The sequence below is a fragment of the Rhinolophus sinicus genome, linkage group LG06 (assembly GCF_036562045.2).
Source record: "Rhinolophus sinicus isolate RSC01 linkage group LG06, ASM3656204v1, whole genome shotgun sequence".
In the NCBI taxonomy this organism is placed as follows: Eukaryota; Metazoa; Chordata; class Mammalia; order Chiroptera; family Rhinolophidae; genus Rhinolophus; species Rhinolophus sinicus.
In genome coordinates, this window is record NC_133756.1 from 51,675,441 (window position 1) to 51,703,350 (window position 27,910).

The following is a 27,910-nucleotide window of genomic DNA, read 5'->3' on the forward strand; positions in this document are numbered from 1 at the left end:
CAGTGCCCTGGAGAGCCCGTCTTGGCTTAACTACGTTTATGGGATGAGGGGGCAGACAGCATTCTCTCCTCCCCAGGCGAAATGGGAAAGCTAGCCTTCGTGACGGGGCATCTTTCCCTGCGACAAAGGTTACAGAATTTTCACAGGTTGGCCCAAGACCAGGGCAACCACCTTCTAATGGAGTGGCTCACCGCTGCAGTACACACAGTATGGGGAGAGGCTGGTGTGCTGCCAGACACTGTGAGTAAATGGCAATCATATAATGAACTCACTGAAATCATCTGTGAAATGGGTATGACACATGCTATATACAACCCTAATATGCGGTGGCTGGATGACGAGCATTTTACAGCCAACGTGAGAGATCCGGTTTTGTAGATGGCCACCGCAAGTGCTTTTGGATACTTGGTTGCTATTCTTATGCCCTATGTGGGGCGGTGGATCCATGAAGTTATCATCTCCATGGACACCCTGGGGGATGTTGAAAGCCGGCGGCGAGGCAAGTTGATAGGAGGTCTGAGAAGTCGAGACCTGGAAGCCCAAATCAAAAGGAACAGAGCAAGGTCCCAAGCCTCAGAGAGTAACACGCATGCAGATGTGGCGTGATTTCATGGCAGCAGGGGTTGATGGGGAAAAAATAGACAGACAATCCAATGCACTCTTGTTGGAACTTTGGAAACAGCTATGTCCGGAACAGCAATTCCAGCGGAGCCTAAAGGACAAGTCTGGGAAAGTGAGACCCGTGTCCCTCCAGAACGTCATGCTGCCTCTTGAGGCTGACTCCTTTCAGCTTGATTAGGGGAAGGGCCAACGTACCCGGTCAGAGGGGACGAGCGGGGACCCGGAGGGACCACGTGGACCTGTCCATACATTGGTCCCCTTCTAATGTGCAGAGGATTTTGGCCCTAGTTGGCACCAGGACAGACTGCAGTCTTGTTTGTGGGAACCCAGAACTGTTCCCCGGACCAGCAATCTGCATTGATGGCTATGGGGGGAAGACTGTGACGGTAAAAGCTGTTTCCTAACCACTGGGTATAGGAAGGCGTCCCCTCTGTGCCTGCAAGGTGTATGTCTCCCCCATTCCAGAATATGTTCTATGAGTGGACGTACTACATGGCCTCAGTTTACAGACGTCAGTTGGAGAGTTCTGTCTCCCATATCCGGGTAGTGAAAGCAGTGACACGTGGGCATGCTCACCACCCTCCTCAAGTGTTGTTGCAGCCCTGACACGTGGTTACAGTGCGACAGTACCACCTGCCAGGAGGACAGGAGGAGATTGGTCGTATATTTTGGAATTGGAGAAGGCACATATTGTGAGGCCGACGCACAGTCCCTTTAACTCCCCAGTATGGCCTGTCAAGAAGCAAGAGGGGAAGATGGGACCTGGCGAATGACTGTGGACTTCAGGGAGTTAAATAAAGTGATGCCACCTTTGCAAACTGCAGGGCCTTCAATTCACAATTTGATGGTACATGTGACTGTCTGCCTGGGTACATATCATTATGTAGTGGATTGGCAAATGCTTTTTTCTCCAGTGACATTGCACCCGAGTGTCAAGAGCAGTTTGCTTTCAATTGGGACGGGCGGCAGTGGACATTTCAAGTCCTTCCTCAAGGATACTTGCACAGCCGCACTATCTGCCACGGGCTCGTAGCCCAGGACTTGGCACAGTGAGATCAACTGTCATCTTGTTTCACTACATTGATGATATTTCACTGACATCTGATTCTCTTTCAGATTTAGGCAAGCAGCTCCCTCTCTTCTCCGCCACCTAAAGTCACGTGGCTGGGAGGTGACTGAGGAAAAGGTCCAAGGTCCTGGCTTATCTGTCAAGTTATTGTGTGTTGTGTGGTTGGGTAAGACAAAGGTCGTACCTGAGGCAATTATTGTCAAAATACAAGCCTTTCCCCACCCGACCAAGGTCTCCCAACTGCAGACGTATATTTGGGTCTGCTGGGGTATTTGCAGGTGTTTGTACTCCATTTAGCACAAATGGCACGGCCTTTATATAACATGATAAAAATGGGGGCCTCATGGGATTGGACAGAGGCTATAGAACAAGGCTTTGTTGCCACAAAACGGGCAGTGCAACAGGCATAGGCTCTGCAAGTACTAGACCCTGGTCGCCCGTTTGAACTTGATGTTCACATAACCCAAGAGGGGTACGGTTGGGGTCTCTGGCAATGGCAGGAGCATCTCCGGTTGCCAGTGGGATTTTGATCCCAATTGGGGAAAGGAGTGGAAGTCCGCTACTCTCTAATAGAGAAACAGCTCGCTGCAGTGTATGCAGCCCTAGTGGCCACAGAAGCCATTACAGGAACGGCACGCGTGTTGGTTCAAACAACCTATCCCGCCCAGGGGTGGATCTGTATGTGGACCCAGGGACCCAAAACAGGGGTGGCACAGACCACCACCCTCGCCAATTGGGGTGCCTTCTTGGAGGAATGTAGCACCCTTAGTCCAAGCCCTTTGAGCGCAGAGCTACAACAGGTCCTGGGGCCTGTGGAGCTTATAGCCCAGGCTGAGCCAAGCGCTCTGCCTAGTAGGGAGGACTTGGAGCCCTCGCCCTACAGAGAAGAACAGGCCCCAGTACCTGAGGATGCCTGGTTTACTGATGGTTCTAGCAGAGGAGCTGCAGCCATTTGGACGGCTATTGGTGTGCAGCCCAAAACAGATACCATTTGGTTTGATACTGGGATGGGTCAGAGTAGCCAGTGGCCTGAGCTACAGGCTGTGTGGATGATAAACAGCCACAAGCCCGGGCCCCAGGTTGTTTGTATTGACAGCTGGGTGGTGTTCTGGGGCCTAACATTGTGGCTCCCTACATGGAAACACCAAAACTTGTTGGTAGGACACTGTCCACTGTGGGGTCAAGCCATGTGGCCAGAGCTCTGGGACCGAGGGCAGAAAAAGGAGGTGACCCTGATGCATGTCACAGGTTACTCCCTCTAGTGTCCCCAGGTAATGATGAAGCAGATGCCCTAACACAGGTCCGATGGTTAGAATGGGCCCCTGCCACTGAGGTGGCCCATTGCCTGCATAGGAAATGGCAGCACGCTGGAAGCCAAACCATGTGACAGGTGAGCAGACGCTGGGGTCTGCCTTTGAAATGGCAGGAGATAGCAGATGCCTGCTACGACTGTGCCGTCTGTGCCCAGGACAGCCCCCAATGGCGGAGGCTCCCCTGGGAGACACAGCAGATTACGCCAGGATGGTGCTTCTCACTCATTGGCTAGTGGATTACATCGGACCTCTGCCTAAGGCCCGCAATGCAGTGTATGCATTCACAGCAGTGGACACTGCCACAGGTTTGATGTTTGCTTGGCCGTGTCCGACTGTGGATCAATGACATACAGAGGTCTTTCTTACATGGCTGTGCGCCCTCTATGGGTTCCCCCAAGTCATTGAAAGTGACAGGGGTACTCATTTTACTGCGCAGGAAGTGCAGCGCTGGGCTGCCAGGATGTACGTGCAATGGTTGTTTCATACCCCATACAATCCACAAGCAGCTGGCATGATTGAACGCTACAATGACCTTTTGAAGCAAGGACTCCGGGTGTCAAAACACCCTCCCATGATGCGCGACTGTGCCTCACGTCTATGGGACGTCTTGAGAATCCTGAGTGAGAGACCACTGAAAGGAGGGCCCGCACCAGTAGCAGCTCTGCTACATCGAACAGCTGCTCCCATCCAGTTACAGGTTACTACAAGTGCGACTGTTAAAGCCATGCTATGGAAGAAATGGAAACATTTTGCTGCCAGCATCCACATGCTTGAAAGCAGAGGAACGGCAGCAATGGACTGGGCCCTGGCAGGTCAAAAGCCCCTACTGCGGTGGTTGGGCCTGATAGCCCCATAGGGGGCTGGTTTGACCCATGATTTGCAAGAGATGTCAGGGATGGTGGCCGAGTGGCCACCACAAGTGACTGTGGTATATGGAGGTCCTGATGCTGGGACGATTTTGCGCGGAACTTATGTGCTCTCACTATGGCCTACTATGGGGTCCCCTTTCTGTTACATGTTGAAACTACACAAGGGACACCAAGAACTGCCGTAAAGGTCTGGTACCACAAACTGGGAAAGGTACCAGTGGCAGCGACCCTCCTTTCCCAGGACCAAAAGCTACCATGTATCCTCCCAGATGGAAGGAATTTTCCATTGTTGGTTCCTAAGACTACTATTTCTTTCCACACATAGGTGCCTATAGGCTAATACAGCACAGGACCCGTCACGGAAGACGCTTGTCACGTAGATTGTGAGGCGAGACCCTGTAGGGGTGGAATGTGGGGACAGAGTCCCAGAGAGCTGTTTCCAGGCTCTCGAACTCCTATGGAAAAGTACTGGCTCGGGTAGTAGATGGCTATCAGCTGTGACTAGTTGACTATCAGCTGTTACCAGTTAGCCATTAGCCACTGATATAACCTCCATGGCTAAGCTAGCAAGGGCGCATTGCAGTTAGCAAGTGAGTTTGGTTGGCAGGGAAATGGACGGTAGGTTGCGGATCGTGTGGCTCCAGCTTCCTTTGTCTCCAACTCAGACACCAGTGAGAATACAGTGGTATGACTCCCCTACCTATGGCTCTGTGAGTCTTCCTTTTTGGCCTCACCATATCCTGTGTTCTTGTGAGGGGAGCAGGACTAGAGACCCTGTGTCATGCAGGGTGTCATGCGGGGTCTCTACTTCACAGGACAGGGCGTGTCATTTGATTTTGTTTTGCATACTCAGCCAAAACTGGAGCCCAGTTCATTCCTTAGAGGTGGGGCTGGGTGGGGCATAAAAACTGAAAGTTAACTTACCAGTCATTTGATTTCGTTTTGCATATACTCAGCGATAACTGCTTTGCTCTAATATCTGGCTCAATTTTCAGCTTCCAGAGAGAACAGTCTGTACCCAGAGGAGCTGAGGGACGACCAAGGACAGCTGAGAACTTGTGCCCAGGCTGCAGCTCCCACACCACGTAAGTTCAGCCCTAAACTTGGTCTTCCATGCCATATCCATTAACTCACAATAGCAAATGCCCAAGTGCAGGCTCCACACCGTCCACAGGAAGGCAGAAGTCCTGGGCCCAGTGGTGGGTGGCCCTGCGGGGCAGTTTGCTCAAGCCAGCTCAGGGTCTCCCTTAGGATCAGAAGTGGCTCCCAGGCAGGAGACAGCACCAGCTCTGAGTAGGACTGCTCCTCTTTGGGCACCCACCCATGACTGCACAGAAAGCCCTGCATGGGAGAAAGAGGAAAGTATACTACGTTATCTGCAAAAAGGGGCCGAAGTCCTTTCTGGAGACATATCCTGAGCCCTCGCAGGGTGGGCTCCCTTCCTCCTCCATTTCCCTCATTCTAGCCTCAGACATTTCCTGGCCATGCTTCCCCTCCCCACTGCTCATCTCCCCCAGCTTGAAAAAACAGAAAGAAAAGGTGACCCTTATTTCCAGACAATTTATATCCTAAAAGATTGACCGGATTATTCTTGTATTAACATTTAACATTCAAAGATACTACAAAGCTGCTCTATAGAATAATTCCATCTTACTCTCACTAATCAACTGTTAAAATAAATGTAAGGTCCAATCGTGTTTACTAAACACTGTTTTAATGTGTGGCCCATACAAGAACTGCGTCAGAATAACCTGTGATACTTGCTGAGAAGTATCTTCAGATGCCTCTCCTAAAGAGCAAACTTTGGAAACAGTTGAACATCCAAATCCATCTAATACAACTATTTCATTCTACTTGTTTATTTGGAATTAACAGCTTCTGGGTTTGGGTATCTAAGTATACCCGCATTAAAAAAATAAAACAAACTCACCTATTCTTACCCAAAGCTTATTAAACATTAAATCTAAGAAATAATCTCTGCACTTCTCCTGCTGAGAACACAGGAGTCAAAGGTTCATGTTTTACTCCCCAACTCCGCTCCCAGGCACCTGTAAAAAAGAAGAGAAATGGTACCGAGGAAGTCTGTTCAACAAATGCATGTTATTTACTGAGAAAAAGATTTTGCATGCCTTATTGTTTCTTGAAAATTGGCAGCTCACTGAATGTATTGATGACTTTCAGCACATTACCTAACTTGCTCGTTGTTGAAACAGTACATTAATGCTGGGGAAAAAATTTTAATTATCAAGAGCCTATGTGTTACCGGCTTGTACAATAATGGATCAGGCAGGAGTTCTTGTTTTACTATAACACTTCTTTTACAAAGAAAATAGAGACTCACAGAGGTAAGTTCCTTTTTCAAGATCTCACTGACAGTAAGTGAGCTGAACCCTGGCGTTTGAACCCTGGCAGCCTCACTCCAAAATCTGTGCTCTGCCATCCTAGGACTGCTCTGGGTTCCTCCGTGGAGACTAGTCCTCTGTCTGTGTCCTGCCTCTCAGCTGTCACTGCTGGCACTGTCCTGCCTGCACATCCTCCTCATGGGATGTGTCCTCATGCTTGTTTGGGACAGGGGAGGGAAGTGTCACACTACTTCACTGCAAAGGCAGTCCTCCTTCATTTAGAAGTTACCCTTCCTATCTTCTTAGACATTCAAGTTTTAATCAATACTGACATAGCACTTGGTATGTACCAGCGTGATTTTAAGAACATTATAAATATTATGAGATATTTAATCCGTCTAATGACCACTAGATTGGTACTGTAAATGTTACCATTTTACATAAGACAAAACTGAAGTACAAAGAATTTAATCATCTTTCCACCGGTCACACAGCTGGGCTAGTATGGGAACACATGAATGTTGCTTAGCATTGTCTTTGAGAACATAAAGGGACAGTCAAAGCTCTTCAACGGTTCTCTGTGTCTCGATTTTATGACACACCCAATCAGTGTGATGAAAACATTAAAGTAGAGCCCCGCCGTGCTGTCAGACTCAAGCCGATCTGGGCAGATCCTAAAACACTGCCTAATGCTCCTCTTCCCTGTCAGCCTATACATAAGAAATTTCCTTTTATTCCAGTGAAATAAATGAATTCCTGCAGCCATAACTTTATCCAAGTTATAAAGATCTGTCCTGTTGTGCTTTGAGAGCAAATGGCATTCTTTACGTCTTCTTCTTCCTCTCAAAGTCTCTCCTCCTCCAGTCCGCTCCTGCTCCCACAGTTCTTTAAACCTTCCTCTTCAAGGTCACAGATCACATTTATTTCTCTGTCTCAGAGAGGCCTTCCCTGACTGCCCTCTATGTAAATTCAACCCTCGTGCACCCTATCCCAGTCCCTGCTTATTTTCCTCTGAGTACTTTATATCATCATAGATAGATAGATAGATAGATAGATAGATAGATAGATAGATAGATAGATAGATAAATTTGTGATAATTATAATTATATATAAAGCTACATATGTAATATGTATATTGTATATATATTTAGCTTGTTTTCTTTATTACCTGTCTGTTCCCACTAGAATAGCATTCCATAAGGCAGGAATTTCTGTTCGTTTTTTTCACCACTTGATACTGAGGACCTAGAACAGCGCCCAGCACATGTGTGGGGAAGATGTTAGGAAAATTCGCCTTCATTGGCTGATATAGCCTACAAGGCTGATACAGCTTCATTGTTTCATGTTGTCTGTTTCTCCCTCATGAGGTAATGGTAGTTCCTTCATGAGGTGATGGTTATGTTTCTCCCTCATGAGGAGATGGTTAGGTTTGTCTGCTAGCTTTTTGTTCCTTCACATGAGATGCTGTTGTTTTTCCCTCATGTGAGGAAATGGTTAGCTTAGGGTTAAGAAAATGCTCCCTCATCTCATTCCTGGCAGGGGAGATTTGGATGATGCTTTCTGTCTGCTTCACCCGCATCAGCAGATGAGGTGAAGAAATAACTAAGTTATATGAGAGAGATGTGACAGGCATGTTGCCAGGCTTTGGAAGACTTTGGGCCAATGGTCCTGGGCAAGAGCAGTAGGTATTGTTTGTTTGAATGAACTGGCCCTTCAACTGTATAAGCAATATTTTTATCAACGTAACTGCTGAAACCTCCCAGAACTGACAATTCTCTGGGGGCGAGGCAGGAACAAAAACTTGGCTGAAAAGTACGTCTGAAGAGATATATGAGACAGACCTTAGTTGGCAGTGTATTTGTCATTTGTCATCATACTGACATTGGCATTGCAAACTTGTATGCAGCTTGCAGTATCAAGAGATGCCCAAAGATGATATAGGAACATTTGTGACAACATGGATGGATCTTGAGAGTGTAATGCTGAGCGAAATAAGTCAGACAGAAAAAGCAGAGAACCATGTGATTTCACTGATATGTGGTATATAAACCAAAAACAACAAAAGAACAAGACAAACAAATGAGAAACAGAAACTCATAGACACAGACAATAATTTAGTGGTTGCCAGAGGGTAAGGGGTGTGGGGGGTGGGAGATGAGGGTAAGGGGGATCAAATATATGGTGATGGAAGGAGAACTGATTCTGGGTGTTGAACACACAATGGGATTTATAGATGATGTAATACAGAATTGTATACCTACAATCTATGTAATTTTACTAACAATTGTCACCCCAATAAATTAAAAGAAAAAAAAGAAAAAAAGAGTTGCCCTGACTTCCAGCCGTGGACCTGAAGAGGTCTGGCTGTTTCCCAACCTCTCCAGTGTTGTTTCCCCATGGTTTGGTGAGCTTCTTTGGCCTAACATTGTTATTAGTATGTATAGTTTAGTCTTAACTGCCTTTATTGGGAACTTGTATGCAGCTGGCAGCTGCAGCTGGCAGCATCAGGGGACGTCCTCATCTCCAGCCATGGGATGGGTGGTTATCTGATCAGTTCCCGACCTCTCCAGTGTTGCTTTCCCACGGTTTGATGAGCTTTGGGCATCTACTGTAATAGTTACTATTCTATAGAATTTATTACTGCTTTTGATGCTCCCTATTAACTTTCTTTGTATATTTAGCCAAGTGATTTTGATCAATAGTAAATACATACATACTAAAACCTTTAAAACTTGTGTGTGTGTACTCCTCTGTTTTCCCTGATCGACATTATAACATGCAGTAAATATTTGTGCAATTAATGAGAGACCAAATCATGCTGGAACTCCAGATAACTTCTCTGGTCACTCCTCATCTCCCGCATGTCCCACTCTGCCTGTATTTCCCCCGATGATGTGGGTGTTCTCTAGACTCCATCATCAGTTCTTCGTTTTCCTTGTCCTATTCATTTTATGCATCACATGGCAGGGTTGTTTTAGGTTCATTTAAGGATGAACACGATCATGTACATGAGGTATCTGTATGAGTGCTTGACACACCTGGCTAAATACTTATCTTTGAGAAACACATAAAACATAGGAAACCTATTTATAAGTTCTACACACAGAAAACTGACACGCACGCGACTTGTGTGACCATTAGATATGACTTCAAGACCTGTATATCACTGAGGTGTTCCTCTGGATTACAGATAACATGGCCTGTGGATCTATGATGAAGGCCCCCATCTGTCTGGTGGAAAACCAGAAATACCAGCTGACAGTAAATAGGAAAGCACTGGAGATTCTTGAGAAGATCACTCAGCCTGTGGTGGTGGCAGCCATCGCAGGGCTGTATCGCACAGGAAAATCCTACCTAATGAACCGTCTGGCAGGACAGAACCATGGTGAGTGTTGTCCTGGGGCAGGGGCCATTTGCTTGGAAGCAGTGATAACACAGGCTGACCTCACCTCCTTCAGGGTCACCTTAAGGATGAGCCTAACTTCTCCCACTGAAGAAATTCTTATTGTCCAGTTAATAACTTCAACACCATCTGTCCACAACATCTCATTCATATGTCCAGTAATAAAGAGTTCCCTCTCCTCATCCAAAGACCCACCCCATTAGCCATCTGCTCAGGAGCTCAGCTCCAGAAACTATTCCCTTCCTTTACCTACATGACTTTTGCCCTAAACTGCAGAGTCATTTCAAGTGGCACCCAAATATTGTTCAATATGTCCTGTTTTCAAAAGATATAGGAGGAAGAACAGAAAGCAGAATTCCCACATATCTTATATCTCAGTAGGGCTACCTTCCTTTTTTTTTTATTAAATTCATAGCAAAACTGAAAAATTGTGCCCCTTTTCCTTCTCTCTCTGTTAACTCTATGTGAACATAAAATACAGAAGAGTGCATTAAACAAAGAGTGCATTTAAAAAATCTAGTTCGTCATTTGTGTTGATATTTTATTTGCTTTCACTACTTTGTCATGTGCTATAGTCAGAGGATACCACAATTTATCCACTTTTTGTTGATGAACATTGGTATCTTTTCTAGTTTTTATCTTTTATGAATGATGTTGTCATAAATATTGTTTTATTTATATCCTGGTGGCTATGTATGACTACACAAATTTGCCCTGTGTGCATACCCAGAAATGGAATTGCTGTATCACAGGGTATACACATCTTTAGTCTTTCTAGGTAATATCAAACTTTATGTGCAATTTATGTACTTAGTGGCAGTAAGTAAGAATTCTCCACACCCTAATAAAAATTTAGTAGAAGACTTTTTAACTTTTACTGATCTGGTTAACTGTAGAATTGCATGTATTTTGCCTCATTACAAATAAGTTTGAGCATATTTTCACGTATTTATATGCTATCTCATTTTTTATTTCAGGAAGTTTTTGTTTTGTTTTCTTTTAGGTTGTCTCTCTTGGTTCCTACTGATTTTTAGAACAACCTGCCTATGTCCTGTTAGGCATTTCTGTCTATGAAGACCACATTCCAGTTTTTTCAAATGTCTTCCTAGTGGCTCAGCAGCTCAACACCATTAGAGGTTAAACCTCAGTCCAATGAACTCTAAAGATCCCTAGGAATACCTCTCCTTATCTCTTTCTCACTGTGTCTCCTTCTTTCTGTCTCTCCTTTCCCTCTCTCCTTTTCCCTTGTATCTCCCTTTCTCCTTTTTGCTTCCCAATCTCCCATTGACTTCTAACAAAACATTTTGTCTTGGTTTTCCTTGCAGAGAATTTCTTGACCATCAATCAGGGGAGGGCACTTTTTCTTGCTTAGCCTAAATTCATTAATGGGCCATTTTGTGAGGGATTAAAGATTTGAGAACCTGAGAGAGAAAGAGAGAGAGAGAGATCAATCAAGGAGTTTCAACAATGTCATTTTCAATCTATTCAGAGAACAACTGGTAATAATGAGGTATTTGCATTGCTGAGAAAGTCCCTAACATCAAAATGTTTTCAAACACTTGAATTGTGATTCTACCACCCCACTCATATCACAGAAAGAACAAAAAGAGATTTGCACTTTGTCAGGATCTAAGAGCATGACCAGGTCACTAGTCTTCGTCCTTGTTGATGACCTGCTTTGTGTGTTTATTACCTCTCATAACCTAGTGTAATGGCCTCCAATTATACCTATCTTATCTCACTGGGGAATTGGAAGTTCAGATTCCTCTGTATTAACCAACATGTAACCAAATGCTATCACGATTAGAAGAATGCAGACCATCTCAGGCTTTATACCCTCTCGGTGGAGATCACACTGGATGTGGAAATTGAATGGCCTGAGCCATGCTGAATAAACCTCCCCTATGTATTTCATTGTGTCCATTTCTATTCTCCGTTAACAAGTATTGGCATATGGCACATAATCAAAATCGTGAACTGTTGGACAAGATATGTCACCCTCATGTTCTAAGGCATCTACCTCATATCCACTCCCCCTGTGTATTTAATTTAAGCTTCTGAAAGGAGGAACAAGTCTCACAGGTCTTTTCTGCTTTCTCTTCCATTAATCCCCACTTGAGGCAAAGAATGAAGAGCTCATTATTTGCTTGAAGAAGAGAAAAGAAATGAGGAAAATACAGTGAAATAGGGGAGGGGGGAATCCAACAAAAAGCTGATTGGCCAGTCCAGGACACATGTGACCCATTCAAGGGGTAACTAAGGAGTGTTTAATGGAGGGACTGTTTACAAGGGCATATGCAGGACAAAGGAAACCAGTGAGCGATGGGCAAGCACCTAGAGAGTGGCAATAGCAGGGCTAGGTAGCCATTATAACTCCTATAGCTTGAACAGGCTAGCAAAGAGTGGATACCATCATGTGGCAAAGACTGGAGATGTTGGAGGGAGCTACATGACAGGCGCTGTGACCCTAAGTGCAGGAACAGAGGTACCAGGACAGTGTGGCTCACCAGAGGGGAAGCTACAGGAACACATGCCTGATTTTCATTGTCCTGCTATTGCCTCCCTCTGGTTGAACTCCTTCAGAACCTGGAGGACAGGGAAGCTCTTCAGTGTTGGATAAAAACACAGAGGTAAATAGAGTTTATATTAACTCTGTAATGTGACATAGCTTGGGTCATGGATGGTATGAGGCGAATAGGGGACACAAAGTGTTTCTTTAGAAAGTCCATAATGTGTGGAAAGGTTGTATTGACTGTCTTTGTTGAAATGGAAGCAACTTTCCTCCCAGCCAGACATTCACATTCTAATAAGTTTAACCAACGTAACCCACCTGCAGTCTGCACTATCTGCTGTTACGGCATATGGCTTTCTCCCCTTCCTTTGCAGGTTTCCCTCTGGGCCGCACAGTGAGGTCTGAAACCAAGGGCATCTGGATGTGGTGTGTACCCCACCCCTCCAAACAGAATCATACCCTGGTCCTTCTGGACACCGAGGGCCTGGGCGATGTGGAAAAGGTAAGGCAGAGAATCTTCTTTGCTCTTGATGCTCCACTTACATTTTAATTTACAGCCTCAGTTCAACATTTATGACAGTTTTCTGTAAACTACAAATCCAACTAGTTATTACTAATGAGGTTAAATTCTGTTCCTTTGAATTTACTTTCTTGGTAAACTCAATATTTTGTTTATTAGGAATAAATCTTATTTTTAACACTGGCGTGGAACATGGAAGTTCATAAATGTTTATTGGACAGCTAAATTCTAAGGCTTTTTGTTAAGTGCTACAGATATCCCAGTGAATAAGGTAAAGACCCAGAGCATAGTTGGGGAGATGAGAAATATGCAGTGTTATCATTATGGATACAAAGAGTGAGAACATAATCCACTTGTTCAGGTTAGGGAAAACATCCTAGGGAAGCTATAACCATGGGATCAGTAAACTTTACTACTTAAGGTGTGTGAGGTTGATAGGATTGGAAGTAAGACCCATGAAAATAGGGTTTCAGTGAAATAATCTACTTAAATAATCTCCATAAAATCTTACTTCTTCCAAGAACATTCATTAAGGTTTTAGTCCATTTCTGTGCTTTGAAGATAAATTCCTCACAGACTTCTATACAACATGAGCTAGGCTCCCCAAAAGCATTGTAAATGGATTAATTTTAGGTATTTCTTCCCTTTCAATGTTACCTGCATCTTTTCCCCTTATTTAGATTAGTCTGAGTGTAAAGTGAAAGTAGCAACAATGGGTCTTTGACTTCCATTACTGCAAAAAGAGTAGGGACATGAATTTAGATAATCTGAATTTAAAAATTTTTTGGTTTAATGTACTCAATAGTCACCTTGATATAAACCCAAAATGGTCTACTGATTCCTAACAAATTTTAATTTGTATAAACCTTCTTCTTTTTATCTAACTGCATTGTTCAAGGAACCAAAGCATATCAAAAGTAAACTGATAGCATCAGAAGTATTTGATGCCCTTACACCTTAGAGTGTATTTGAATAGTATCAAATAATGTTACAAAGTCACATGACTTGACCTGAATCTTATTTTCAGCCTTATCATCTCCCATTACACACATTACCACTACTTCAGTCAAATAAAATAACCTATATAGTACATATAGGGATACGTCTTATTCTGAACACTTGCCATACAAAGCTTTATGGATAGATCTTATTTTTAGCACTGGGTAAAAGATGCAACCTAATAAATATTTATTGGGCAGCTAAATTCTAGGGCTTTTTGTTAAGTGCTGCGGATACCCCAGTGATATATGTACATATAGTACATATAATAATACCTTTGTATGACAGCACGCTCTGGCAATTCTGCTTGGTCTGTTGGTCCTTCCACCTGCCTGGTCCCTTATGTCCACAATTTCACATCTGTCAGTCTGTTAAAGCCCAGCTATTTTCAGAGATACAAACCTGATGGGATTTTATCTCATTCAGACTTAATCACTTCTAGCTCTGAATTCACAGAGCACATTTCTGGTTTTTTGTATCCCTTTTGTGTTTTACATTATAATATATAGTTCTACTCCTGGCAGAGTTTATAATCTCAATGCATTTGCACGTTGCCATGTATATGTGCCCCTCAGGAAATTCATCTCTCAGGAACAAGCATTACCATATAGAACTTTATATCCACACAAGCAAATGCAGTCTGGCGTTTCATAGCTGCACGATGAGTAGTTGATGAATTTAACTGAATAGCATTTCTGTCCCCAATAAGCCCATGATGAGGAAAATTTGCAAAAGAATCATTGCCCCCATATGATAACATACATCCACGTTCTAGGCTCTGTATTAAATATTTGACACATATTTACAGTGTCATTCACTTCTGTTAATAGCTAAAGAAACTCAGGCCCTTCGTGGGGTCAACTTTTAGGGTACTAAAAGTGAGGTTTGAATTTAATGTTGTCTTCACAATTTATGTTATTCGCCTTACCATTCAGTTATAGTACAGCTGACATAGTGAATGAGTGAGAAGAGTAGATGCCTAAATAATGCTTATAGATGCCTGCTGTAAAGCATTTCTTTTTTAGGGTGATTCTAACAATGACTCGTGGATCTTCGCGCTGGCCGTGCTTCTGAGCAGCATGTTTGTCTACAACAGCATGGGGACCATCAACCACCAGGCCCTGGAGCAGCTGCAGTATCCTTCCAGGAACTAAACCGCCCTGGGTCATTGAGTCATGGGAATGTAACTGTGACTCTTTCTTCTTTTCCATGACTCAGTTCTCATGGTTGAAGAGAATGGGACACAGGGCTAACAGGAATATTTATAAATCTTGTTTCTGGGTAAGATCTGGAAATTTTGTTCTTTATTCTCATTCCTTAGCTAAGATCTCAGCTACGTGACTGAACTAACCAACCTAATCAGGACAAAATCCTCTCCCAGCTCTGGGGATGTAAATGACTCAGCTGAGTTTGTCAGTTTCTTTCCAGACTTTGTCTGGACTGTACGGGATTTCATGCTGGACCTGGAGTTAGATGGACGGATCATCACTGAGGATGAGTACCTGGAGAATGCCTTGAAGCTGATTCCAGGTATCAGAGCACGGCCTGGGTAGTGGAAGTTTCAGTAGGTGAGATTGACTAACTGAGCCCTGTCACTCAGCACTTGACATCAATCTTTATTTGAGATTGGATTGAGGCTTGCTAGTGGTGATTGGTGTGTGACAGGTGGATATGGTTTTAGTCATTACTACTGGAATAACTCCAGTGACTACAGTTGAACCTCACTGAAGGAATTTAGAATCCAATATCAGGCCGAATGATTTTGGAAAAATTGACACGATAAAAAAAATTTGAGGATTACAGCTAATGCTAAAACTTCCTCAGGCACAAATACTTCTGTTACTTATTAATTTCAGAGTTCCTCAACTTCTATTTAGAGAATCACAAAGATATCAAAAGACCTAATTTTTTTGAAATATATTTCATGCAGTCTATTTGACTAACCTGAATAGAGCTACATCCTTCACATAAAGGATATTTATACACTATATGAGTCCAAAAAAAAAATCATTGGCATATCTCTCCAGTAACACTATGAAATGCTTCATTTTCTGTTTCTCATAACACTTTCTTCATACTGTAGTCTTACATAATATGCTGTCATGTTAATGTAATAAATTCATTACTGGGTTGGCATGTAGGAATGAGGATAAAGTTGGTACCTAGAAACAATATCCATTTTGTTTATTTAGTCATTTATGCATTTCTTTTCAAATATATTTATTGAACAGCTGATATATGCCAGAATCCTTTACATGACATTGTAAAGTCCAATATAATCTGCTACAGAAAATGGGTGAGGTCTCCAATTTACATTACGTGAAACTTACTATTTGGTGGTATCTGCTAAAGGAATCTCTGAACATATTTATAAGTTTTCTATTTTTCAGGGGGTTCTGGTGTTATAAAGCTTTTTGTACTGTCCTGAATATCACTGGTCTTACACATGGGGTTTTTCTCTGAAATATTATACATATTTTTATTCCTACCCTTACTTTACTTTAGAGCCCACATTTCACTTCTGACAGAGGGACTGTATTGTTGAAAAGGTATTCCTGAAAATTGTTTTGGTTAATCTATCTTTCAACAAGTATCTAATAAATAGTCGTCCAGTGCTTACCGTACAAAGACTAAGGAACAATCAGACGTTTCATCACTTGGAATGCGTGCCTTCCTTCTTCCCCAGAAGTACTTTCTTCATTCTTGGCTCTATCCAAAGGAAAAAAAAGGGGGCGGGGGGAATTTCCAAGTCTTGAGTAGATAAGATTTGCATAATTAAATGAAAGATTTATAGACACCAGAGTTACAGTTACACAAACATCTCTGGAAGTGAAGGTCTTCAACAAACTTGCTTGAAGATAGTCAAATCAGTGATTGCTCTTTTTCACTTCTGCAGGCGAGAGTTCCCAAATCCAAAACAACAACAGGACCAGACTGTGTATCAGGAAATTCTTCCCCAAACGAAAGTGCTTTGTCTTTGACCGGCCTATAAATGACAAAAAACTATTACGCCTTCTTCATGAAGCATCAGAGAACCAACTGGAAACGACTTTCCAGGAGCAATCCAAAAATTTCTGTTCATATGTCTTCAAAAATGCCGAAGCTAAGACCCTAAGACAGGGAATCATTGTCAATGGAAATAGTAAGTCTCCTTTGTTACAGCATGTCTCTCTGTGGTTCAGTGTGTGTGATGAAACTGTGACTGCTCTCTGGGTTTGTCAGTAATTTTGTTCTCTTCTTTATGTGATGTGGAAAAACAGATGTTCATACCACACATAGACACGCATGTTTTTTCATTAAAGTTTCCCTATATGAGGGATTATTGAAGCTTACTGTATGTCATAAAACTAATACTCTTACGACATAAGCGTGAGCTGCTGTTAAGGATACAAATCTTCATATGGATGAGACGTTCAGTGGGATAAGTATTTCTTGGTGAGGATACACAAGATATTTTGTGAATTTATACCAGATGGAAAATAAATAGTGTCTGACAGCTCAGTTAGAATTTGAGAAACAAATTTATATATAATCCTATGTACAAGGCTGGATTCATGGATATGTGACCTGGGTGGACACAAAGTGCCCTGTGCTGAGATGGACCCAGGCTTGGTTTAATATTTATGTCACGGTCCCAAGATTCTTGACTTTTTTTTTTACAAGAACCCCTGTATTTTCATTTGGGACAGTGCCAACAAATTAAGTACTTTAATTATGTGTAAAACAAACGTTTATATTTTATTTCAATGGGAAATGTGTTCTAGGAAATCTTTCACATATTGGTTGAGGTTATTAATTTAATATTGTAATGGATGAATTCATGAACCATAAAAGAGACAGTGAATAGGAGACACGGGGATGTTATTATAAGGAGGTGGATTCATAGAAGAGCAAGGAGAAGGAGACCATTGAGGCCCAAAAAGAAGATTAGGAGGAAAAGAAGAAAGAGAAAAAGGAAAACTTCACTTCAGTAAAATTGTTGTGATTTCTGGAATGCTAATCTCTAAATCTCTAAAACAGTGAATGAGAACTTCCTGTCCATTCCCTAAATACCATGTGTCATCCAGGGCTGGGGACTCTGGTGGTGACCTATGTGGATGCCATCAATAGTGGAGCAGTACCTTGTTTGGAAAATGCAGTGACAACTCTGGCCCAGCATGAGAACTCAGCGGCCGTGCAGGAGGCAGCCACCCACTACAGTGAGCAGATGGCCCAGCGAGTGACGTTCCCCACAGACACGCTCCAGGAGCTGCTGGAGCTACACGCAGCCTGTGAGAGGGAAGCCATTGAAATCTTCATGGAGCACTCCTTCAAGGATGTAAACCAGGAGTTCCAGAAGAAGCTTGTGGTAATATGTCTTAGCATATATCCTTCCTGATTCCTGTCCTTTTAGAGTGATGCCAAGACTACCCCCTTTTAATCCCATAGTTCATGTGTTTCTCATAGGAATTTAGGTTCTTGTGGGTGACAAGGCTCTATAGGCTATAGTTGTTCCTTTTTCTAAAAGCTTGGTTGTTTATTTTCAATTAGTGCAAAACAAATGACCATGTGATTAGCAGCTTAAAACAACACACATTTATTAGATCAGATTTCTTCAGGTCAGAATCCAGCATAAGATATGCGTACCTTGCTCAGTGTAGCACAACTGAAAACAAGGTTCAAATGGGCTTATGTTATCAAATGGAGGTTCTGGGAAACTCGTCTCCGTCTTTAAGCTAGCGATGGTACATCATATCCTTGTATTGTTTCTAATCTCTGTGACTACCTTCTCTGCCACCAACTGGAGAAAACTGCTTTTAAAGGGCTCAAGTAGTTAGGTGATGCCCACCCAGGTAATTTCCATCTTAAAGTCAACCTGTGCTGCAGAACATACTCTAATCATAGGATTAATATTCATCAGAGTCACAAGCTCAAGGCTTAATTAGAGAGTGGACACCAGAGAAGAGAACTCTTGGAAGACATCATGATTCTACTTAGCACAGGCTCCTTCACTGAAAGTTTGTCTTTCAGTCTGTCTCTGACTATCCTACAGGTTATAAAAATCTCTCAGTTCATGTAGAAGAAATCCACCTGCATCAAAATGGAGAAGCACAACAAATAAATTTTACTCCTATGTTTTTGCACAATCAAACCCTCGTTGAAAGAATTCATGACAGGTTTCAAACTATCCAGAGCCCAGCTTAACTCATGAGTGGGCAAGTGATTTGCTACATATTCATGTTTAGCTTTGTAGCACCCCAAGTTTTCAGAGGAAAGTCTACTTCCAGTCATATTGAACTTTCCATTGTTCATTGTCGATGGATGGATCACTGTTAATCTTATCACTGATAAAGGAACCATGCATAATACTGGGTTGCATATTTGAAAGTTGCTAAGAGTAAATCTTACAACTTCTCATCAAAAGAAAAAAATAATTGTAACGACATAAGAGATGTTGACTCAACTTATTGTGGTGACCATTTCACAGTGTATACAAATATTGATTCATTATGTTGGACGCCTGAAACTATAATGTTATGTGCCAATTGTATTTCAGTTGAAAAAAAAAAAGGCACCATGATTCATGTCTCCCAGCCCCATCTTTTCACAGATGTTGATCCTGAGCGAAAGCAAATAAGGGACTGTCCTCATGACGCATGATCGTTCCATTTCCCCATCCATCCTGATGCCATCAGACTGCTTCTTTTTTTTTTTTCAGTTACAGTTGACATACAATATTAGATTAGTCTCAGGTGTACAACAGAGTAATCAGACATTTATATAACTTAAAAAGAGATCACCCTGATAAGTCTAGTACCGATCTGACACCACACAAAGTTATAATATTATTGACTATATTCCCTATGTTGTCCTTTTTATATCCATGACTGTTTTTACAACTGGCACTTTGTACTACTTTATCCCTTCACCTTTTTGACCCATCTCACCAAACCCCTCCTGTCTGGGAAACATCAATTTGTTCTATATATCTATGAGTTTGTTTCCCTTTTGTTTTTACATTTATTTTGTTTTTTTAAATTCCACATATAAGTGAAATCATATGGTATTTGTCTTTCTCTGACTTATTTTATTTAGCATAATACCCTCTAAGTCCACCCATGTTGTCAAAAATGGCAAGATTTCATTTTGTACATATGTACCACTTCTTTACCAATTGTCTATCGATGGACACTTAGGTTGCTTCCATATCTAGGCTATTGTAAATAATGCTGTAAAATTGTAGGAATGACTATGTCTTTTCAAATTAGTGTTTCGGATTTCTTTAAGTAAGTACCCAAAAGTGGAGTTGCTGGGTACTTCTATTTTTTGGTAGATCTATTTTTAGTAGTTCTATTTTTAGTTTTTTGAGGAACCTCCATAGTGTTTTCCATAGTGGCTGCACCAATTTAAAATCCCAACAATAGTGCGTGAGCATTCCCTTTTCTCCACATCCTCGACAACACTTGTTGTCTGTTGGTTTATTGATGATAGCTGTTCTGACATATTTGAGGTGCTATCTTATCGTGGTTTTTATTTTCATTTGTCTGATGATTAGTGAGGTTGAGCATCTTTTTATATGTCTATTGGCCATCTGTCCTCTAGGGAGAAATGTCTATTGAGGTCCTCTGCCCATTTTTAAATTGGATTCTCTCTCTCTCTCTCTCCCCTCTCCCCTCTCTCTCTGGTGTGTGTGTGTGTGTGTGTGTGTGTGTGTGTGTGTGTGTGTGTATGTGTGTGTGTTTGTGTGTGTGTTAAGTTGTAGAGTTCCTTACATATTTTGGATATTAACACTGTATCAGATGTATCATTGGCAAGTATCTTCTCCCATTTATTTGGTTTCCTTTTCATTTTGTTGATGGTTTCCTTCACTGTGCAAAAACATTTTAGTGTGATGTAGTCCCATTTCCTTATTCTTTCTTTTGTTTCCCTTGTTCAAGGAGATATATCCAAAAAAGTACTACTAACAGCAATGTCGAAAATTTTATTGCCTATGTTTTTTTCTAGAAGTTTTATGGTTTTGGGTCTTCCATTTGTCTTTAATCCATTTTCAGTTTATTCTTGCATGTGGTATAAGAGAATGACTAGCTTCATTTTTTGCATGTATCTGTCCAGTTTTCCCAACATCATTTATTGAAGGAACTATCTTTATCCCATTGAATATTCTTGCCTCCTCTGTGATAGATTAATTGATCTTCTAGATGTGGGTTTATTTCTGGGCTCTCTATTCTGTGTCAGGTGTCACTCCTTTTTTCATTTCTGATCGTATTTAATTGGGTGCTCTCTCTTAGTTTTCTTGTTGAGTCTGGCTAAAATTTATCTAGTCTGTTTATCTTTTCAAAGAACCAGCTCTTGGTTTCATTTGTATCTTCTACAGTGTTTTTTTGTTTGTTTGTTTTTTTGCCTCTATTTTATGTATTTCCATCCTGACCTTTACTATTTCCTTCTTCTATTCACTTGTGCTTTTTGAGCTATTTATAATTCTTTTCCATGTACAGTTAGATAGCTTATTTGAGATTTTTCTGTTTCTTGAAGTAGGACAGTATTGATATAAACTTCCCTCTTAGAACTATTTTGGCTGTATGCCATAGACTTTGGGTCACTGTGTTTTTATTTTCACTTATTTCTAAGTATCTTTTGATTTCTTCCTTGATCTCATTGCTAGCTCATTCATTGTTTAGTAGTATGTAATTTAGTCTCAACATGTTTGTGTTTTTTTCAGTTTTCTTCTTATAATTAATTTCTAGATTCACACCATTGTGATCAGAGAAGATGCTTGGTATGAATTCAATCTTAAATTCATTGAGACTTGTTTTGTGGCCTACCATGTGGTTTATCGTGGAAAATGTTCCATGTGCACTTGAAAAGAGTGTACATTCTGCTGCCTTTAGGAGAAATGTTCTAAAAATGTCAATTAAGTTCACCTGCTCTAAAGTATTATTTAAAGCCACTGTTTGTTTCTTCATTTTCTGTCTGGATGTTTTATCCATTGATATAATGGGGTGTTAAAGTCCTTTACTATGACAATATTACTGTCAATCTCACACATTATGTTCATTAGTATTTGCTTTATATATTTAGGTTTTCCTATATTTGTTGTGTAACTGTTTATGGAAGTTAATTCTCTTGTCGGATAGATTTCTTTATGATTATGAGATCCTCTTTTTATCTCTCGTTCTAGGTTTTGTTTTAAAGCCCATTTTGTCTGAAATAAGTATTGCTACCCCAGCCTTTTTTATCTCCATTTGAATGAAATATCTCTTTCCATCCGTTTACTTTCAATCTGTGTGTGTCTTTCATTCTGAAGTGGGTCTCTTATAGGCAGCACATGTAGGGGTCTTATGTTTTTATCCATTCATGGACCTTATGCCTTTTCATTGGATCAGTCCACCTACATTTAAAGTGATTATTGATGAGCATTTAGATATGGCCATTTTATTAATTGTTTTCTGATTGCTTTTGTAGTTCTCTGTTCCATTCTCATTCTCTTGCTCTCTTGTATGTTGATAAATTTCTACAGTGTTGTGTTTGGATTCTTTTCTCTTTATTTCTTGTACATCTCATAAATTTTTGGTTTGTGGTTACCATGTGGTTCGTATATAGCAAACTATGCTAATAGCAGTTTATTTTAATTTAATAGTCACGTAAGTTTGAACACATTCCAAAATCACTACAATTTTTATTCATCCCCTCCAAGTTTATGTTTTTGTCAGTTTTTCACTTTTTTTGTGTATGTGTTTTGTGCATGTTTTAATATAGTGTTATAATTACACTTGATCTTCCTACTTTGACTTTTAACCATTGTGCTAGCTTTATACTTGGTTATGCCACTGCTTTTACTGTTTGCCTTTGTGAGTGAGAATTATTTATTTCCTATATATTCTCATTTATATTTTTTATCATTTCTACTTCAAGAATCCCTTTAACATTGCTTATAATACTGGTGTAATGGTGATAAACTTATTTAGCTTTTTCTTATCTGGGAATCTCTTTATCTCTCCGTTGATTTTAAGTGAAAGCCTTGCTGGGTAGAGTTATATTGGTTGTAGGTCTTTGCTTTTCATCAGTTTGATTATTTCATGCTGACAATTTCTGGCCTGCAAAGTTTCTGTTGAGAAATCAGTTAACAGTCTTAGGGGAGCATTCTTGTAGGTAACTAACTGTTTTTCTTTTGCTATTTTAAGATCATTTCTTTGCTCTTACTTTTGGCTTTTATTTTATTATTGTTATTATTTTTGTTGTTGTTTTGCCAGATGGCAGAATTTTATGGTTTTATTAAAACACAATTTGCACACAAGTGGTCTATTTATTTTCTTCACGTGTACAGCCTTGCATTGGGTTTGGTGACTCTGATCGCCCACTGGGCTTCTCTTCCCAGAAAGGCTTTTTGGTTCTTTGAGGAGACATCGTGACCAATCTCAGCACAGCAAGATTTGTTTCACATCAGCAGCACTTCAAGCTCCTTGACATTTAGGAGCAGGAACTTCTTAAAGCCACTGTCTAGAGCTTTGTTTTCTTGTTACTTCCATAACCAATGTTGGGCATCAAGACCTGGCCCCATAATCTTCTACGTACCTTATTGTCAGTGCATCTGCGTTTCCACCAGTTACGCTTTATTTTGAGATATCAGTCTGCCTGGTGCGGGATGAACTTCTTGGTCATCTATTGGACGATTTCGGGCTTCATGAGTAGTCTGAGGACAGCCATGATCCTGAGTAGATTAGTGCCACCTCCATAGGCCACGCAGAGGAAGAGTTTACCTTTGGCTTTTAATTACGATGTGTCTTGTGCCTCTTTGGATTTATCTTATTTAAGAATCTTGGTACTTCCTGGGCTGTATGTCTATTTCCTTTGCCAGATTAGGGAAGTTTTCAGTCATTATTTCTTCAAATAAGTTCTCAATCCCTTGTTTTTTGTCTCCTCCTTCAGGTACCCCTATGATATAAATGTTGTTATACTTGATGTTTTCCCAGAGGTCTCTTAAACTATCCTCATTTTTAATGTTATTTTTTCTTTTAGCTGTTCCAGTTGGGTGTTTTCTGCTACCTTGTCTTCCAGATCACTGATATGATCCTCTGCTTCATCTAATCTGCTATTAATTCCCTCTAATGTATCCTTCATTTTAGTTATTGTATTCTTCATTTTCCTCTGGTTCTTTTTATATTTTCTATCTCCATTTTTATGTTTCCTCTTTTTGTATAGGTTCTCACTAAGTTCATCTATTGTTCCATTAATTTCATTAAGTATCTTTGCTTATTTTGAAACATCTGGTAGATTGGTCCATCTCAGTCTTGGCAGAGTGGTTTGCTTCTTCTCAGGTAGGTTTGCTAGATATCTCAGAGTTGGTGCCTACCTGTGCCTGCTGGCAGCATCAGGAGGGCTCATCAAAAGAGCCAATGGCACCTGCTCCTGCTTCCCATCTCTAGAGAGAGCCACCCTGACCTCTGCCCTTCCAGTCCTAACCCTGAACTGAGTCAATTCAGCTCCTCCCGGTATATATATTCCTGCAGCTTTGCAAGCTGCTGTCCTCGCAAGGTTAGAGCAAGTGAGTTTGTGAGCAAGCGAGTCCTTATGCAAACCCCTCAAGAGGAACACCTGGTACTCCAACAGCCCTCCTCTCACTCATCTGCAATACCTCCTGGTTTTCACAGAGAGAAATTTGGGAACTCCTCTTCCAGGCACTGGTACCTTGCCGTGGGGAGCCCAGGATGGGGTTTGTACCACTCACTCCTTGGGGGGAACCTCAGCAGCCAAGATATTCATCCCAATTGTTAATCACCACACTATATGTGTGGGACCATCCATTCTGCATCTCTGCCCCCCCTACCAGTTCCATCATGGCATCTTCTTTATATCTTTAGTTACAAGACTTTTGTTCAACTGTTCTTCAGATGCTTTTCAGTGATGGTGGCTCTGTAATTTAGTTATAAGTGTGATGTGGGAGGAAGCAAGCATAACATTTACTTATTTCACCATCTTGATTGCAAGGCAGACTGCTTCTCCTCAGAGGATTACTGTTGGACCTTCCCTTCTAACAGAATCTTTCCTTTGGTTTTCTCCACATTTCCCTGACAGAGCACCATACAGGAAAAGAAAGAAGATTTCTTGCTGCAGAATGAAGAAGCATCTAGGAAATATTGCGAGGCTCAGCTTACGCAGCTTCTTGAACCCTTGAGGAATTATATTTCTGGAGCGACTTTCTCTGTGCCTGGAGGATACGAACTCTACTTAGAAGAAAGGCACAAGGTTGAACAATCCTATAACCTGGTGCCCAGGAAAGGGGTTAAGGTGAGAAACAAAAAGGGGAAGGAAGAACATCAGATTACGGTCAGAAGGTCTTTGTTGATTCTTTTGAAAATCTGAGACCACAGCACTATTTGTGGAGAGAAAGCAGAGTATAACGATAACTCTACATTTTTAACTTTTATATCCATTATTAGACACTCTTAAATAAACTACAATTATTTCTTCCCCAAAATAGGATTCATTACCAGAAATCTAGATGAAGAGGATATTCCTTTCACTAAGCAATGTAACAGGTTTCGTGCTATGTATAGGGGATATATAATTAAAGAAAGAATGTTCTCAAAAAGCCTATGATCTTACCCAAAAAAGACATATAAATAGGCAATTAGATGTGGTGGGGTAATGATTATCATACAAGTACATGACAATGAAGATGATGATGATGGTGGTGGCTAACATGTAGAGAGCACTCACTTCCTATTCTAGATATCATCTTAGGTTCTGTGTTTGGATTATTATTTTAATCCTTAGAATAATGTGGATTAGCTACCACTGTCATCCACATTATACAATTGAGAAATGTGACGCACTGAAAATCTATTAAGTTGCCTAAGAAAATACTGCCAGCAAGTGGTAGGGCAGCTCTCTGTACCTGACAGCCATTTAAATGTCCGCAAGAAGTTTAGTAACGCTTCCTGGAACAGGAGGTAGAAGCTCAAGTAAAAGTATCAATCAGTGATATCTGAGTAACAAAAGGGTAAACGAGCATCCGGTCAGAAGAAAAAGTGTGCATATGTTGCAAACAATGGAGGATTGGTGTTTATAGAACTGCACATAAATCTAGTTTTCAATAACCCGGGGTCGAAGGCAGGTGGCATCTTTAGTATAGGAATCTGGAGGGACTAGGAAAGAGGTTGCTATAGAGGGTTTTCATGTCTAACTAAGGGGGGTGGTTTTTTATTATGGCCTAGAAGGAAAGGAACCACACAGTGAATCTCCCAAAAGGAATGAAGGATTTACCGGGTCTGATTTATAGTTTTGTTGAACGATAATTTCCACAGCAATAGACTTCATCTTTGTTGCCTAACACGTCTTTGCTCCTTCTTGTTTCCTCAGGCAAATGAGGTTCTCCAGAGCTTCCTGCAGTCACTGGCTGCTACAGAGGAATCCATCCTGCAGGCAGACAGAGCCCTCACTGCTGCAGAGAAGAATCTAGCAGGTACAGGGCAGGGCTTGGTCACAGAGTGGAGGATAGTTTCCTGCAGGGCCCTTTAACAGCTGTGAGAGCAAAAACCTCTTGAAACAAGGAGCATCTGCTCCTGCTATCAAACAACTCTGCTAAACTGGAAATAACCGAGGGAATTCTGGTGGCATATTCAACCAATTTCCATCATATTCTGAAGCATGTTTTATTGGTGTGGCCAGTAGGAATATTCAGAGATTTCTCCCTACCATTTAAAAATCATTTTAGTCTCTGAACTCAGGAGGGTACAGCGCAACATAACTGTTACTTTCTTTCCTCTGTAAAACCCTTGGGGAACAGCTGAGCGTGCCAAGCATTGGGCCACTGAGAAGGAACTGGAGCTTCAAAGACAGAAACAGAAGGAAATGGAGGAAAAGTTGGCGTCTCAAGAGAAAACTTTCAAGGAAAACATAGTCCAACTGGAGAAGAAGTTAAAGAGAGAAACAGAAAACCGACTGAGAGATCAGGAAAAAATGCTGGACCACAAGTGGAAGGTAAGTCTGTAAGGATCCTGGTCAGTGAATAAAGGACAGTACCATTTCCTCAAGAAGAAAAGTACAAAAATTTTAGCTAATGTCATACACCTTAAAGGAAATCCAAAGACATATTGATTCAATGAAATGTCAAATTAACCTGGATCATTTCTAAGCCCTAAATCTATAAGACTCACAACTTCGGTAGTATTAGAGTTTGCAGGGTACAAATAACATGTCTCAGGCTCCTGGAGTGCTGTTTGTGATGATTGTAGGGTGTCATTGTGCCCCCAAGTGAATAGGATCTCAGTCCAACAGTCCTTAGGATGCTTTGCACAACCATCAAAGATGTGATATAGATCCGATCTGGTCTGGAATTTAGGATGCTAAAAGCTCTAAAATTTGCTGGATTTATTTCCAGATCTGCCTGACTCATTCTATACACAGAGAATACAGTGCATCCTTTGTCCCAACATAGAGTTTGGTAACCAATGTTCTACACAAAATTAGTAGTTCCCATTATTTGTTACATGTGTGCTCATCCTACCTTAGAAGAACTGAAAAATAATTCTAATTAAACCTCCATCCTTCCCAAAGAGCATCCTTAGTACTGGGACACTTTCCTGGGATAGTTGTCAGGCCTGACCCAGCTCCAACTCCTCCCCACCTTCAGTGAGCTGGTGCTATGCAATCATAGAAAGATATTAACCATGGATACTTGCACTATCAGGTCGAAATGTTTGAAAATATTGGACAAACTCGTCAAAGACTATCTAAGTTAGTAGAGAAATAGAACATGCTTACTTGCAGTTGTTAAATATAAAGTTTTTATAATAACTGGGGATTTTCAACAAGAAACACTCTTTTCTACAGATGGAAAAAGAACTACTTGTTGAAGGATTTAAGAAGAAATCTGAGGAGTTGCAAAAAGAGATAAATTATCTAAAAGAAATGTATGAAAGAGTTAAAAACAACTCTGCACAAATTCCACTCATCCTTAGTTTAGCAAGCAGTGTGCTTCTCTCAGTACTACCTGGGGTTCCTAAGATACTATCTATAGGGATGAAATTACTCAGATTTTAATCTGTTACTGGACAGGATGAGAATTCCTGTTAAGTATAGTACAAAAGGTTTCTTATGTTTAATAGCATAACAATATGGCTCATTTTTGAAACGTGTGTGTGTTAATTTCACCCAAGAAAAGTTTAAGAATAAAGAGTGATTAAAAGAATATTAAGGGAAGTCCTAGCCACAGCAATTTTCAAGAAAAAAAAATAAATAAAAGTTATTCAAATTGGAAAAGAAGAAGTAAAACTGTCATTA

At 41.1% G+C, this 27,910-nt stretch overlaps 1 protein-coding gene, 1 long non-coding RNA gene and 1 pseudogene across 2 annotated transcripts in view; 2 read left to right on the forward strand and 1 right to left on the reverse strand.

Moving 5' to 3' along the window:
- The first annotated feature begins 4,855 nt into the window (after positions 1–4,855).
- Positions 4,856–27,910, forward strand: part of LOC109439377 (guanylate-binding protein 6) — a 146,470-nt gene continuing 123,415 nt past the window's right edge. Inside the window, exons 1-3 of the long non-coding RNA XR_012497296.1 lie at positions 4,856–4,957; positions 9,405–9,599; positions 12,504–12,631. This is a non-coding gene — a long non-coding RNA (guanylate-binding protein 6). The remainder of the gene's footprint in view (positions 4,958–9,404; positions 9,600–12,503; positions 12,632–27,910) is intronic.
- On the forward strand, positions 12,579–27,881 carry LOC109439376 (guanylate-binding protein 7). The gene is made up of 9 exons (XM_074335102.1): positions 12,579–12,631; positions 14,674–14,783; positions 14,982–15,178; positions 16,545–16,790; positions 17,716–17,996; positions 24,701–24,913; positions 25,988–26,090; positions 26,415–26,608; positions 27,461–27,881. Exons 2-9 carry the CDS (start codon positions 14,728–14,730, stop codon positions 27,668–27,670), a joined length of 1,500 nt encoding a protein of 499 aa, XP_074191203.1. The 5' UTR covers positions 12,579–12,631; positions 14,674–14,727; the 3' UTR covers positions 27,671–27,881.
- LOC109439373 (large ribosomal subunit protein eL32) lies at positions 22,941–23,332 on the reverse strand (annotated as a pseudogene).

Excerpts from the sequence above, each read along its gene's own strand:
- LOC109439376 (XM_074335102.1), top strand. The coding sequence starts at position 14,728 with ATGTTTGTCTACAACAGCATGGGGACCATCAACCACCAGGCCCTGGAG. Across the intron at positions 14,784-14,981 it reads CAGGCCCTGGAGCAGCTGCA|CTACGTGACTGAACTAACCA; the intron begins GTATCCTTCCAG and ends CTAAGATCTCAG. Across the intron at positions 15,179-16,544 it reads TGCCTTGAAGCTGATTCCAG|GCGAGAGTTCCCAAATCCAA; the intron begins GTATCAGAGCAC and ends TCACTTCTGCAG.